Source organism: Oncorhynchus nerka, linkage group LG11, assembly GCF_034236695.1.
Source record: "Oncorhynchus nerka isolate Pitt River linkage group LG11, Oner_Uvic_2.0, whole genome shotgun sequence".
Lineage (NCBI taxonomy): Eukaryota > Metazoa > Chordata > Actinopteri > Salmoniformes > Salmonidae > Oncorhynchus > Oncorhynchus nerka.
In genome coordinates, this window is record NC_088406.1 from 20,515,148 (window position 1) to 20,530,846 (window position 15,699).

At 45.9% G+C, this 15,699-nt stretch overlaps 1 protein-coding gene across 1 annotated transcript in view; it reads left to right on the forward strand.

The window, feature by feature from the left end:
• Nucleotides 1–15,699, forward strand: part of LOC115136608 (roundabout homolog 2-like) — a 427,723-nt gene that overhangs the window by 383,103 nt on the left and 28,921 nt on the right. Inside the window, exons 23-24 of the mRNA XM_065024288.1 lie at nucleotides 5,239–5,352; nucleotides 14,367–14,526. Of these exons, the coding sequence (XP_064880360.1) occupies nucleotides 5,239–5,352; nucleotides 14,367–14,526 (274 nt within the window). The remainder of the gene's footprint in view (nucleotides 1–5,238; nucleotides 5,353–14,366; nucleotides 14,527–15,699) is intronic.

A 15,699-nucleotide genomic window follows, 5' to 3' on the forward strand; every position in this document is an offset into this window, starting at 1 on the left:
AAGAGGTGTGGGTGATTGAGATATGTTCAGATAGATAGAAGAGGTGTGGGTGATTGAGATATGTTCAGATAGATAGAAGAGGTGTGTGTGATTGAGATATGTTCAGGTAGATAGAAGAGGTGTGGGTGATTGAGATATGTTCAGATAGATAGAAGAGGTGTGGGTGATTGAGATATGTTCAGATAGATAGAAGAGGTGTGTGTGATTGAGATATGTTCGGATAGATAGAAGAGGTGTGGGTGATTGAGATATGTTCAGATAGATAGAAGAGGTGTGGGTGATTGAGATATGTTCAGGTAGATAGAAGAGGTGTGGGTGATTGAGATATGTTCAGGTAGATAGAAGAGGTGTGGGTGATTGAGATATGTTCAGGTAGATAGAAGAGGTGTGGGTGATTGAGATATGTTCAGATAGATAGAAGAGGTGTGGGTGATTGAGATATGTTCAGATAGATAGAAGAGGTGTGTGTGATTGAGATATGTTCGGATAGATAGAAGAGGTGTGGGTGATTGAGATATGTTCAGATAGATAGAAGAGGTGTGGGTGATTGAGATATGTTCAGATAGATAGAAGAGGTGTGTGTGATTGAGATATGTTCGGATAGATAGAAGAGGTGTGGGTGATTGAGATATGTTCAGATAGATAGAAGAGGTGTGGGTGATTGAGATATGTTCAGATAGATAGAAGAGGGTGTGATTGGTGATTGAGATATGTTGAGATATGATAGATAGAAGAGGTGTGGGTGATTGAGATATGTTCAGATAGATTAGAAGAGGTGTGGGTGATTGAGATATGTTCAGGTAGATAGAAAGAGGTGATTGAGATATGGATAGTGATTGAGATATGTTCAGATAGATAGAAGAGGTGTGGGTGATTGAGATATGTTCAGGTAGATAGAAGAGGTGTGGGTGATTGAGATATGTTCAGATAGATAGAAGAGGTGTGGGTGATTGAGATATGTTCAGATACATATTTTTTTATTTTTTTATTTCACCTTTATTTAACCAGGTAGGCTAGTTGAGAACAAGTTCTCATTTGCAACTGCGACCTGGCCAAGATAAAGCATGGCAGTGTGAGCAGACAACACAGAGTTACACATGGAGTAAACAATTAACAAGTCAATAACACAGTAGGGAAAAAAAGGGGAGTCTATATACATTGTGTGCAAAAGGCATGAGGAGGTAGGCGAATAATTACAATTTTGCAGATTAACACTGGAGTGATAAATGATCAGATGGTCATGTACAGGTAGAGATATTGGTGTGCAAAAGAGCAGAAAAGTAAATAAATAAAAACAGTATGGGGATGAGGTAGGTAAAAATGGGTGGGCTATTTGCCGATAGACTATGTACAGCTGCAGCGATCGGTTAGCTGCTCAGATAGCAGATGTTTGAAGTTGGTTAGGGAGATAAAAGTCTCCAACTTCAGCGATTTTTGCAATTCATTCCAGTCACAGGCAGCAGAGAACTGGAACGAAAGGCGGCCAAATGAGGTGTTGGCTTTAGGGATGATCAGTGAGATACACCTGCTGGAGCGCGTGCTACGGATGGGTGTTGCCATCGTGACCAGTGAACTGAGATAAAGCGGAGCTTTACCTATTATGGACTTGTAGATTACCTGGAGCCAGTGGGTCTGGCGACGAATATGTAGCGAGGGCCAGCCGACTAGAGCGTACAAGTCGCAGTGGTGGGTGGTATAAGGTGCTTTAGTGACAAAACGGATGGCACTGTGATAAACTGCATCCAGTTTGCTGAGTAGAGTGTTGGAAGCAATTTTGTAGATGACATCGCCGAAGTCGAGGATCGGTAGGATAGTCAGTTTTACTAGGGTAAGTTTGGCGGCGTGAGTGAAGGAGGCTTTGTTGCGGAATAGAAAGCCGACTCTTGATTTGATTTTCGATTGGAGATGTTTGATATGAGTCTGGAAGGAGAGTTTACAGTCTAGCCAGACACCTAGGTACTTATAGATGTCCACATATTCAAGGTTGGTACCATCCAGGGTGGTGATGCTGGTCAGGCGTGCGGGTGCAGGCAGCGAACGGTTGAAAAGCATGCATTTGGTTTTACTAGCGTTTAAGAGCAGTTGGAGGCCACGGAAGGAGTGTTGTATGGCATTGAAGCTCGTTTGGAGGTTAGATAGCACAGTGTCCAAGGACGGGCCGGATGTATATAGAATGGTGTCGTCTGCGTAGAGGTGGATCAGGGAATCGCCCGCAGCAAGAGCAACATCATTGATATATACAGAAAAAAGAGTCGGCCCGAGGATTGAACCCTGTGGCACCCCCATAGCGACTTCCAGAGGACCGGACAGCATGCCCTCCGATTTGACACACTGAACTCTGTCTGCAAAGTAATTGGTGAACCAGGCAAGGCAGTCATCCGAAAAACCGAGGCTACTGAGTCTGCCGATAAGAATATGGTGATTGACCGAGTCGAAAGCCTTGGCAAGGTCGATGAAGACGGCTGCACAGTACTGTCTTTTATCGATGGCGGTTATGATATAGTTTAGTACCTTGAGCGTGGCTGAGGTGCACCCGTGACCGGCTCGGAAACCAGATTGCACAGCGGAGAAGGTACGGTGGGATTCGAGATGGTCAGTGACCTGTTTGTTGACTTGGCCTTCGAAGACCTTAGATAGCCAGGCAGGATGGATATAGGTCTGTAACAGTTTGGGTCCAGGGTGTCTCCCCCTTTGAAGAGGGGGATGACTGCGGCAGATTTCCAGTCCTTGGGGATCTCAGACGATATGAAAGAGAGGTTGAACAGGCTGGTAATAGGGGTTGCGACAATGGCGGCGGATAGTTTCAGAAATAGAGGGTCCAGATTGTCAAGCCCAGCTGATTTGTACGGGTCCAGGTTTTGCAGCTCTTTCAGAACATCTGCTATCTGGATTTGGGTAAAGGAGAACCTGGAGAGGCTTGGGTGAGTAGCTGCGGGGGGGGGCCGGAGCTGTTGGCCGAGGTTGGAGTAGCCAGGCGGAAGGCATGGCCAGCTGTTGAGAAATGCTTGTTGAAGTTTTCGATAATCATGGATTTATCGGTGGTGACCGTGTTACCTAGCCTCAGTGCAGTGGGCAGCTGGGAGGAGGTGCTCTTGTTCTCCATGGACTTCACAGTGTCCCAGAACTTTTTGGAGTTGGAGCTACAGGATGCAAACTTCTGCCTGAAGAAGCTGGCCTTAGCTTTCCTGACTGACTGCGTGTTTTGGTTCCTGACTTCCCTGAACAGTTGCATATCGCGGGGACTGTTCGATGCTATTGCAGTCCGCCACAGGATGTTTTTGTGCTGGTCGAGGGCAGTCAGGTCTGGAGTGAACCAAGGGCTATATCTGTTCTTAGTTCTGCATTTTTTGAACGGAGCATGCTTATCTAAAATGGTGAGGAAGTTACTTTTAAAGAATGACCAGGCATCCTCAACTGACGGGATGAGGTCAATGTCCTTCCAGGATACCCGGGCCAGGTCGATTAGAAAGGCCTGCTCACAGAAGTGTTTTAGGGAGCGTTTGACAGTGATGAGGGGTGGTCGTTTGACTGCGGCTCCGTAGCGGATACAGGCAATGAGGCAGTGATCGCTGAGATCCTGGTTGAAGACAGCGGAGGTGTATTTGGAGGGCCAGTTGGTCAGGATGACGTCTATGAGGGTGCCCATGTTTACGGATTTAGGGCTGTACCTGGTGGGTTCCTTGATGATTTGTGTGAGATTGAGGGCATCTAGCTTAGATTGTAGGACTGCCGGAGTGTTAAGCATATCCCAGTTTAGGTCACCTAACAGAACAAACTCTGAAGCTAGATGGGGGGCAATCAATTCACAAATGGTGTCCAGGGCACAGCTGGGTGCTGAGGGGGGTCGGTAGCAGGCGACAACAGTGAGAGACTTATTTCTGGAGAGAGTAATTTTCAAGATTAGTAGTTCGAACTGTTTGGGTATGGACCTGGAAAGTATGACATTACTTTGCAGGCTATCTCTGCAGTAGACTGCAACTCCTCCCCCTTTGGCAGTTCTATCTTGACGGAAGATGTTATGGTTGGGTATGGAAATCTCAGAATTTTTGGTGGCCTTCCTGAGCCAGGATTCAGACACGGCAAGGACATCAGGGTTAGCAGAGTGTGCTAAAGCAGTGAGTAAAACAAAGTTAGGGAGGAGGCTTCTGATGTTGACATGCATGAAACCAAGGCTTTTTCGATCACAGAAGATAACAAATGAGGGTGCCTGGGGACATGCAGGGCCTGGGTTTACCGCCACATCACCCGCGGAACAGAGGAGGAGTAGTATGAGGGTGCGGCTAAAGGCTATCAAAACTGGTCGCCTAGAGCGTTGGGGACAGAGAATGAAAGGAGCAGATTTCTGGGCATGGTAGAATATATTCAGGGCATAATGCGCAGACAGGGGTATGGTGGGGTGCGGGTACAGCGGAGGTAAGCCCAGGCACTGGGTGATGATGAGAGAGGTTGTATCTCTGGACATGCTGGTTGTAATGGGTGAGGTCACCGCATGTGTGGGAGGTGGGACAAAGGCGGTATCAGGGGTATGAAGAGTGGAACTAGGGGCTCCATTGTAAACTAAAACAATGATAACTATCCTGAACAACAGTTTACAAGGCATATTGACATTTGAGAGAGACATACAGTAATCACAGGTGTTGATTTGGGAGAGCTAGCTAAAACAGTAGCTAAAACAGTAGGTGAGACAATAACAGCTAATCAGCTAGCACAACAACAGCAGGAAAAATGGCGTTGGCTAGGCAGGGAGGGTCGGATTAACTACACACAGAGCCTGAGTGCGGCTGGGGCCGACAGATAAAACATAAACAAGATAGAAGAGGTGTGGGTGATTGAGATATGTTCAGATAGATAGAAGAGGTGTGGGTGATTGAGATATGTTCAGATAGATAGAAGAGGTGTGGGTGATTGAGATATGTTCAGATAGATAGAAGAGGTGTGGGTGATTGAGATATGTTCAGATAGATAGAAGAGGTGTGGGTGATTGAGATATGTTCAGATAGATAGAAGAGGTGTGGGTGATTGAGATATGTTCAGATAGATAGAAGAGGTGTGGGTGATTGAGATATGTTCAGGTAGATAGAAGAGGTGTGGGTGATTGAGATATGTTCAGATAGATAGAACAGGTGTGGGTGATTGAGATGTGTCCACTGCTTGCCTGATGCTCTAACTGCATGTCCTGCATGTGCTTCAGCCAATCACCTGATGCCACTGTATAATTTTGCCCTTTAACCCCACTAGCACTCCTTTTCATTCCTGACTACCGATTGGCCGAGGGATTGTCTAATAGAATGCCACACAACCAATCACAAGATTTCAGCACCACCAGCTCAGACCGAAGCGGCAGCCTATCAGGTTGGTTTCTGATGTGGCAGGCAGGGATCTGACTGTTCTTCCTTCTCCCCTTAACATTCTGGGATAACTCAATGACTGCCATTTAATCGACTGTATCATTGATTGACTTGTTAATTGCTTTATTGATCTCTTTTGCATGTGCAAAACCCAACGACTAAGGGAGGTCTTTATTATCCCACTCCTCGCCCTCACCACTGTTACTTTGCTCCTGCTGCTAATACTCACAACGCAAGGGGACTCCTTCAGACAGTTGGAGTGGTGCATTGTGAGACTACACACACACACACACACACACACACACACACACACACACACACACACACACACACACACACACACACACACACACACACACACACACACACACACACACACACACACACACACACACACCATCTGAGATGCTTGGCTGACTAAAGTGGTGAGATTGCCTCCCATTTTCCCTGTTCTTCTATTGGTTACTGACCACAGTAAAACTCATGTAGTGATAATTTTATAGGGCACTCTCTATCTCCCCTCTTATCCTCTCCACTTACCTCCCCTCTGGTCTCTTATCCAATGCACTGGGCTGGCAGACATTAGGCCGGAAAGGAGAGGCAGTCTGGAGTGGTCACATCTTCAGCCAGGTCAACAGTCAGTCACTATGCTGGAGGTAGAGAGGGAGAGATGGCACAGGAGAGGGATGGCACCAGTTTCATAACGAGAGAGAGAGAGACAGAGAGAGAGAGACAAAGAGAGAGAGAGAGGGAGACAGAGAGAGAGAGAGAGAGAGAGAGAGAGAGAGCAAGAGAGACAGAGAGAGAGCGAGAGAGAGAGAGCGAGAGTCAGAGAGAGAGAGAGCGAGAGAGACAGAGACAAAGAGAGAGACAGTGTTGTGCTCAGAGAAGAACAGATAGAGGCTGAGTATTTGCATAAACACAGAGAGGGCAGGGGACAAGAAGCTGTTGATAAACACAGAGAGGGCAGGGGACAGGAAGCCCTTGATAAACACAGAGAGGGCAGGGGACAGGAAGCCCTTGATAAACACAGACAGGGCAGGGGACAGGAAGCTCTTGATAAACACAGAGAGGGCAGGGGACAGGAAGCCCTTGATAAACACAGACAGGGCAGGGGACAGGAAGCTCTTGATAAACACAGACAGGGCAGGGGACAGGAAGCTCTTGATAAACACAGAGAGGGCAGGGGACAGGAAGCTCTTGATAAACACAGAGAGGGCAGGGGACAGGAAGCCCTTGATAAACACAGAGAGAGCAGGGGACAGGAAGCTCTTGATAAACACAGACAGGGCAGGGGACAGGAAGCTCTTGATAAACACAGAGAGGGCAGGGGACAGGAAGCTCTTGATAAACACAGAGAGGGCAGGGGACAGGAAGCCCTTGATAAACACAGAGAGAGCAGGGGACAGGAAGCTCTTGATAAACACAGAGAGGGCAGGGGACAGGAAGCCCTTGATAAACACAGAGAGGGCAGGGGACAGGAAGCTCTTGATAAACACAGAGAGGGCAGGGGACAAGAAGCTGTTGATAAACACAGAGAGGGCAGGGGACAGGAAGCTCTTGATAAACACAGAGAGGGCAGGGGACAGGAAGCTCTTGATAAACACAGAGAGGGCAGTGGACAGGAAGCTGTTGATAAACACAGAGAGGGCAGGGGACAAGAAGCTGTTGATAAACACAGAGAGGGCAGTGGACAGGAAGCTCTTGATAAACACAGAGAGGGCAGTGGACAGGAAGCCCTTGATAAACACAGAGAGGGCAGTGGACAAGAAGCCCTTGATAAACACAGAGAGGGCAGTGGACAGGAAGCTGTTGATCAACACAGAGAGGGCAGGGGACAGGAAGCCCTTGATAAACACAGAGAGGGCAGGGGACAAGAAGCTGTTGATAAACACAGAGAGGGCAGGGGACAGGAAGCTCTTGATAAACACAGAGAGGGCAGTGGACAGGAAGCCCTTGATAAACACAGAGAGGGCAGTGGACAGGAAGCCCTTGATAAACACAGAGAGGGCAGTGGACAGGAAGCTGTTGATAAACACAGAGAGGGCAGTGGACAGGAAGCTCTTGATAAACACAGAGAGGGCAGTGGACAGGAAGCCCTTGATAAACACAGAGAGGGCAGGGGACAAGAAGCCCTTGATAAACACAGAGAGGGCAGTGGACAGGAAGCTGTTGATCAACACAGAGAGGGCAGGGGACAGGAAGCCCTTGAGAAACACAGAGAGGGCAGGGGACAAGAAGCTGTTGATAAACACAGAGAGGGTAGGGGACAGGAAGCTGTTGATCAACACAGAGAGGGCAGGGGACAGGAAGCTGTTGATAAACACAGAGAGGGGACAAGAAGATGTTGATTATGTTAACGTAATGTGTATTTCATTTGGTAACCTCAGGATATTTTTCATTGAAATGTCTGAGATTTAAAGCATATATGTCCTACTAATTGGATTCACCTGTATAGGAATTATATTGGGACTGTACCTTTGCACTTCCCCCTCCGTGGTAGGCCTTAAGAAATAGTATAATTACAGAGATGTATCGCATGTACTGTGAGGCATGCTGTACACAACTGCCCTGGTTTAAGTGAAACAGCATCTTGTTAAATATGCATTTGTCTTGTTTAGTTGACTTATCTCTATCCGTCTGTGGCTTATCTCTCTATATGCCAACATGTTTCTCTACGAGGACTAAACCCTAGAGAAATACACAACAGAGTTCTGACCTTATAATTATACATTTATCTTGTTTAGTTGACTTATCTCTATCCGTCTGTGGCTTATCTCTCTATGCCAACATGTTTCTCTACGAGGACTAAACCCTAGAGAAATACACAACAGAGTTCTGACCTTATAATTATACATTTATCTTGTTTAGTTGACTTATCTCTATCCGTCTGTGGCTTATCTCTCTATGCCAACATGTTTCTCTACGAGGACTAAACCCTAGAGAAATACACAACAGAGTTCTGACCTTATAATTATACATTTATCTTGTTTAGTTGACTTATCTCTATCCGTCTGTGGCTTATCTCTCTATATGCCAACATGTTTCTCTACGAGGACTAAACCCTAGAGAAATACACAACAGAGTTCTGACCTTATAATTATACATTTGACGTTTTAGTCGTTTAGTGACGCTTTTATCCAGAGTGACTTACAGTAGTGAGTGCGTACATTTTCATATTGGTCCGCCATGGGAATCAAACCCACAACCTTGGTGTTGCAAGCCCCATGATCTACCAACTGAGCTACAACGGACTATAGAACTACAACGGACTATAGAACTACAACGGACTATAGAACTACAACGGACTATAGAGCTACAACGGACTATAGAACTACAACGGACTATAGAACTACAACGGACTATAGAACTACAACGGACTATAGAGCTACAACGGACTATAGAACTACAACGGACTATAGAACTACAACGGCCAGAGTTTGGGTGACAATGAAGGAAACTTTACTACACTGCATGTTTTGAAGTCAACTAATGAATCACAAGACATTTGAAAAGGAAAGAAGTTAAAAGAGGTAGGTACAACAGCACAGTGCTTTGCTTCAACAAGCTCGGGAGGAAATAATGAACGTTAGGTCTGAGATAGGAACCAGATGAAGAAGAACAAAACTAGAGCAGCTTTCATGGTTGCGTGGGTCTCCACTGGGGATGTGGGGGTGTTGATCATTATAATCTACAGTACTGGAGGAGGATTGGAGAGAGGAGGAGAGGAGAGAGGAGAGGAGAGAGGAGGAACGGAGAGAGGAGGAGGGGAGAGAGGAGAAAGGAGGAGGGGAGAGAGGAGAGATGGGGAGGGGAGGAGAGGAGAGAGGAGGAGCAGAGAGGAGAAAGGAGGAGGGGAGAGAGGAGAGGAGAGAGGAGGAATGGAGAGAGGAGAAAGGAGGAGGGGAGAGAGGAGAGGAGAGAGGAGGATTGGAGAGAGGAGGAGAGGAGAGAGGAGAGGGAGAGAGGAGGAATGGAGAGAGGAGGAGGGGAGAGAGGAGAAAGGAGGAGGGGAGAGAGGAGAGAGGGGGAGGGGAGAGAGAGAGAGAGGAGGAGCAGAGAGGAGAGAGGAGGAATGGAGAGAGGGGGAGGGGAGAGAGGAGAGAGGAGGAGCGGAGAGAGGAGGAGATGAGATCAAATCAAATCAAATGTATTTATATAGCCCTTCGTACATCAGCTGATATCTCAAGTGCTGTACAGAAACCCAGCCTAAAACCCCAAACAGAAGCAATGCAGGTGTAGAAGCACGGTGGCTTGGAAAAACTCCCTAGAAAGGCCAAAACCTAGGAAGGAACCTAGAGAAGAACCAGGCTATGTTGGGTGGCCAGTCCTCTTCTGGCTGTGTCGGGTGGAGATTATAACAGAACAGAAGATGTTCAAATGTTCATAAATGACCAGCATGGTCCAATAATAATAAGGGAGAACAGTTGAAACTGGAGCAGCAGCACGGCCAGGTGGACTGGGGACAGCAAGGAGTCATCATGTCAGGTAGTCCTGAGGCATGGTCCTAGGGCTCAGGTCCTCCGAGAGAGAGAAAGAAAGAGAGAATTAAAGAGAGCACACTTAAATTCACACAGGACACCGAATAGGACAGAAGAAGTACTCCAGATATAACAAACTGACCCTAGCCCCCCGACACATAAACTACTGCAGCATAAATACTGGAGGCTGAGACAGGAGGGGCTTAGCTGGAGGAGATAGCTGGCTAGTGAGCTCCATGATCCCTGTATTATCTCATTCCAGAGCCCAGGAGAAGGGTTATGTTCTCACTGTTCTTGGAGTGGTGTCATCCATACCTACTTCCCCCCCTCTCCTCCAATTATAGACTACCCCACTCCTAATGAGCTACATGGCTCAGGGCTGTAGGGGGGTCAGTGTTGATGATCTAGTCTGCTGGGATGATTTCACAAATAGGCACACGTGCTAGTTATCTGTTCAGCACGGTAACCCCCATGTGTCTTACATCAGATAGCACGACTCTCCTCTCTACAATTATTATAAGCCCATAATACAGTGTTACTCACGTTTTCTAAGAAACCCCTATCCACCTCCTTCCCTGAAAACCCAGTCTGATCTATTCTCTCAGTGCTATGTTTAAATCTGGATGTGGAGTCCTTCCTTCTGGACTCCATTCTGAGGCTCTGCCTGTGTCTCTCACTCAGTGCTGAGGCACCCAATAAAAACAGAGGCAGCTCAAGTCTGCTTGGCCCCAAAGTTATATGCTGGGAGGAAGCGCCCAAACCAGGCGGTATAAATACCCAGCTCCACATCTAAATATGGTGGTAGTTCCTTTTGAAGACAGGCCCAGTGTTTGTCAGCGATAGATGGGTCTGATGTCTACTTCCTCCTAGCCAAAGCTTTCTTTGTATTTTTCATATGTTGGTGCCTCTGATTGTAACATCAGTGTCAGCCGTCCTTCCCTCCATGGCAGAGGCTCATTTACAGTATTGATGCCTGCTCCGGTGAGGAGGGACTCTGGGTGATTGAGTAATCATGCCAGCTTGCCATTTATTGGGAAAAGTCGAGCGTCGCCCAGAGGAACGATTAGGAAACCCAATTACTTTCAGAGTGTACTTCCTGCCCTGGGCTTACTGTTGTTATTTTATTACTCCCAGTCTTTATCAGACTATCCTCCTCCCAGTCCTAATATCTTGTTGCAATCCAATCATCTTTGACGGGAACATTTCTGCCCGGGAACAGCTAAAATCTTATAGGGAAAATGGTGAAATGACTAAATTCTCTGCTAAAGCAATATGCTGTATTTTCTCTGTCTCTGACCTCATCCTTACTGGATCATAGAGATGCATTTCCCAAAATATCCCTGAGTGTTGATGGACAGTCTTTTTTTGATGACATTGAGCTAATTTGTAGCCATGTCCTTGTCTGGACAGTCTATTAGATTACATGGTGTTGCATGGCACAAGATGCAGGGTTCCCTGAAATGTAGCTTTTTTGTGGCTCTGAGCAACGTGATTATAGGCCTTTGGCAGTGAGGGTTAACCAACAGATGACAGATACAAATGTACACAAGAGGCCTCCAAGGATGGTTTTCACTAGCCTGTATGTGTGGCTGGCGATGTCAACTGGGGAGTATTTTCTGGATTGAGATGTGAGGTGTCCATTGGCAGACTGATAGTGGAGTCTGCCACAAATGTGGATTCCTAGAAAGGACTCCAAACTCAGTTTATCTCCCAGTTCTCTCAGACCTCAGACACACATGCAATGCTCATATCACAAATACACATTTGTATTTACACATATATTGGGGACTGCTCATATGTTCTCTATATAGAGGACTCATGCTCATATGTTCTCTATATAGGGGACTCATGCTCATATGTTATCTATATAGGGGACTCATGCTCATATGTTCTCTATATAGGGGACTCATGCTCATATGTTCTCTATATAGGGGACTCATGCTCATATGTTCTCTATATAGGGGACTCATGCTCATATGTTATCTATATAGGGGACTCATGCTCATATGTTCTCTATATAGTGCACTCATGCTCATATGTTCTCTATATAGGGGACTCATGCTCATATATCCTCTATATAGGGGACTCATGCTCATATGTCCTCTATATAGGGGACTCATGCTCATATGTCCTCTATATTGGGGACTCCTGCTCATATGTTCTCTATATTGGGGACTCCTGCTCAAATGTCCTTTATATTGGGGACTCCTGCTCATATGTCCTCTATATAGGGGACTCATGCTCATATGTCCTCTATATAGGGGACTCATGCTCATATGTCCTCTATATAGGGGACTCATGCTCATATGTCCTCTATATTGGGGACTCATGATCATATGTCCTCTATATTGGGGACTCCTGCTCAAATGTCCTTTATATTTGGGACTCCTGCTCATATGTCCTCTATATTGTGGACTCATGCTCATATGTCCTCTATATAGGGGACTCATGCTCATATGTCCTCTATATTGGGGACTCATGATCATATGTCCTCTATATTGGGGACTCATGTGTCCTCTATATAGGGGACTCATGCTCATATGTCCTCTATATTGGGGACTTGTGCTCATATGTCCTCTATATTGGGGACTCATGCTCATATTTCCTCTATGTAGGGGATTGTGCTCATATGTCCTCTGTTTAGGGGACTCATGCTCATATGTCCTCTATATTGGGGACTCATGCTCATATGTCCTCTATATTGGGGACTCATGCTCATATTTCCTCTATGTAGGGGACTTGTGCTCATATCTCCTCTGTTTAGGGGACTCATACTCATATGTCTTCTATATTGGGGACTTGTGCTCATATGTCCTTTATATTGGGGACCTGTACTCATGTGTCCTCTCTATTGGGGACTTGTGCTCATATGTCCTCTGTTTAGGGGACTCATGCTCATATGTCCTCTATATAGGGGACTCATGCTCATATGTCCTCTATATTGGGGACTCATGCTCATATGTCCTCTGTTTAGGGGACTCATGCTCATATGTCCTCTATATTGGGGACTCATGCTCATATGTCCTCTATATTGGGGACTTGTGATCATATGTCCTGTAAATAGGGGACTCATGCTCATATGTCCTCTATATTGGGGACTTGTGATCATATGTCCTGTAAATAGGGGACTCATGCTCATATGTCCTCTATATTGGGGACTTGTGATCATATGTCCTGTAAATAGGGGACTCATGCTCATATGTCCTCTATATTGGGGACTTGTGATCATATGTCCTGTAAATAGGGGACTCATGCTCATATGTCCTCTATATTGGGGACTCATGCTCATATGTCCTCTATATTGGGGACTTGTGATCATATGTCCTGTAAATAGGGGACTCATGCTCATATGTCCTCTATATTGGGGACTCATGCTCATATGTCCTCTATATTGGGGACTTGTGATCATATGTCCTGTAAATAGGGGACTCATGCTCATATGTCCTCTATATTGGGGACTCATGCTCATATGTCCTCTATATTGGGGACTTGTGATCATATGTCCTGTAAATAGGGGACTCATGCTCATATGTCCTCTATATTGGGGACTTGTGATCATATGTCCTGTAAATAGGGGACTCATGCTTGTATGTCCTCTATATTGGGGACTTGTGATCATATGTCCTGTAAATAGGGGACTCATGCTCGTATGTCCTCTATATAGAATAAACACAGAGCCTGCAGCCTTTTCCTGTCTAGGACAAGTGATCTGAGGCCTGCGGACCACACTGGGGACAACTGAGAAAGATAACAGTGGGCTTTAGATGTCAAATATCACCTGAGATAAAGACAGCACCCCCCCCTATCCTCACTGTCACCAAATAATTTAAACCCCAATCTAGACGTAGGCCTGGCTGGCAGATTTATAAAGATGGATGGGGCAGAGCAGAGGAGAATCTAGTCTCAGAGGGGTGTGAGGGGAAATGGATGGGGAAGGGGAGCTCTCCCTTTCTCTCTCTCTCTCTCTCTCTTGCATAATCAAATCAATGACAGTGTAATAGACTCTCAGTGAATTCCATTATGGCCACACAGACGCCACAGACCCATTCATTATGATGATGTTCTGAAGTGAGAGATTTCATTGTGGACCCACACCTCTAGTGAAATGGGGACACTAAGGGATGGCTGGAGGACCGGGGTCTACCCTCGGCTTCTTTACTGCTGCTCTCTCCCTGTTTCTATGGAGATTTGAGGGCTTTCAGCAAATCAATCAATGGAAGCACACTTTCATTACTTGGCCTTGAGCTTCTTCTATGTGAGGCTGCTGACAGGCATGGCTCATTAAATCTGTTTGTTTGAGAATGTGGGTGACTTTTAGAAGGAGATGACCTGTTTGAAATGACCTGTTTCGAAATGAAGGAATGTTCAGCTTTATATGTTCAATCGATTTCTGTTGGCAACATCTGTTTGTTAGACTGACAGTGAATACTTCACATAGCCACCCATGTTATATGGTTTTATAGATTTTTCTAGTAATTGAATTCTTCATGTTGTCTGAGTCAATCTCTCTAACTCGCTCCATCTCTGCTGTCCATAGGTGGTAAGGGGGGTAAGAAGAAGAAGGCCAAGGTTGGCACCAAACCCACCAAGGCTAACGGCTCCAGCTGGGCCAATGTGCCCCTGCCCCCTCCACCTGTACACCCTCTCCCTGGCACCGAGATGGACCACTACCCCAACGAGCACTATGAAGGAGGAGGGTATGAGCCACATCCACCATAACATACACTCCATACATCCATGGAGATGCAGAACAGTCCACAATCTGCCCATACAGTCCAACTGGATTCTACCACACTAATTAGAACAATTATATGTATCTACCATTGTCTGATCCTTCATTCAGGCTTTGCCGAAAGTGAGACAGTTACCCCTAATAGGGGATCAGGGGAAAACCTGAGCTTTTACATGTATATACAGTAGACTGTTGAGTTCAAGTAGAACCCAACCAACTGCTGTGTGTTATTATAGGACATTGTTGTGCTCCTGGCTAGCTGTTCCTCTCTGTGGCTAATTACACCAGTACATCTGGAAAGAAGTAGAGGGATCTGTATGTTACTGTAATCCCCAGGCACGCAGGATGGACAGAGATGGGTTCACATCAATCTTATCTGCTCATCCCATATTTTTATCTGAGGGAGAAACTTCATGAGTGCATTGTTTCACCATTGCAGTCTCCTGCGGCAAGCGGGATTGACAAATCCATCTATTCTGCTGATTCTCTTTCTGAGGGAAAGAATGTCAGGACTACGTTGTTTCAAGCTGGGAGAGAGGGAAAGACCCAAAACAGAGACAAAAAGAGAGTGATTCCACAGTGAGCTCTCTCCACTAACTGAGTATGAGGGAAGCGTTTTACTCATAAACTATTTTCTCTTTTCCACGTTGCCTAGCCTCTCTCTGCTCTTTTCCCACCAAATGACTCTCACGCAACTGTTATTGTTAGTAGCCTGCCAGGCGTTCCTTCATGTAACGTCTGCCTTTAGTCAGGGGAGGTGTAAGCTAAAAATGTTAGTTGTATCCCAAAATAGATTCACTCACACATAGTATCTCATTTAACTGTGTGTCTCCCTAGTTGAGGTGTGCTGTCCTCTAACCGTCATCTTCAGTCTGGGACACTCATCTGGTTTAATAGGCTATCTGGCAAATGAGGAGTCCTCTGCACTGTAAATCTGAGCCTCTTAATGACCACAGATTTAAACAGTTATGTCCTATGGAGTGTGCACTGACAAATTCCTTTAATTAACATTTTCTTTACGACTAGTGTTATTTCAGCATGTATAAGCGCCGTTATGGGAAATTAAAACCTCACTCCCTCCTACTCGTATGTACAAAGTACTTTATAAAGTTTGACAAAGTCACACTAGTCTGAAGTC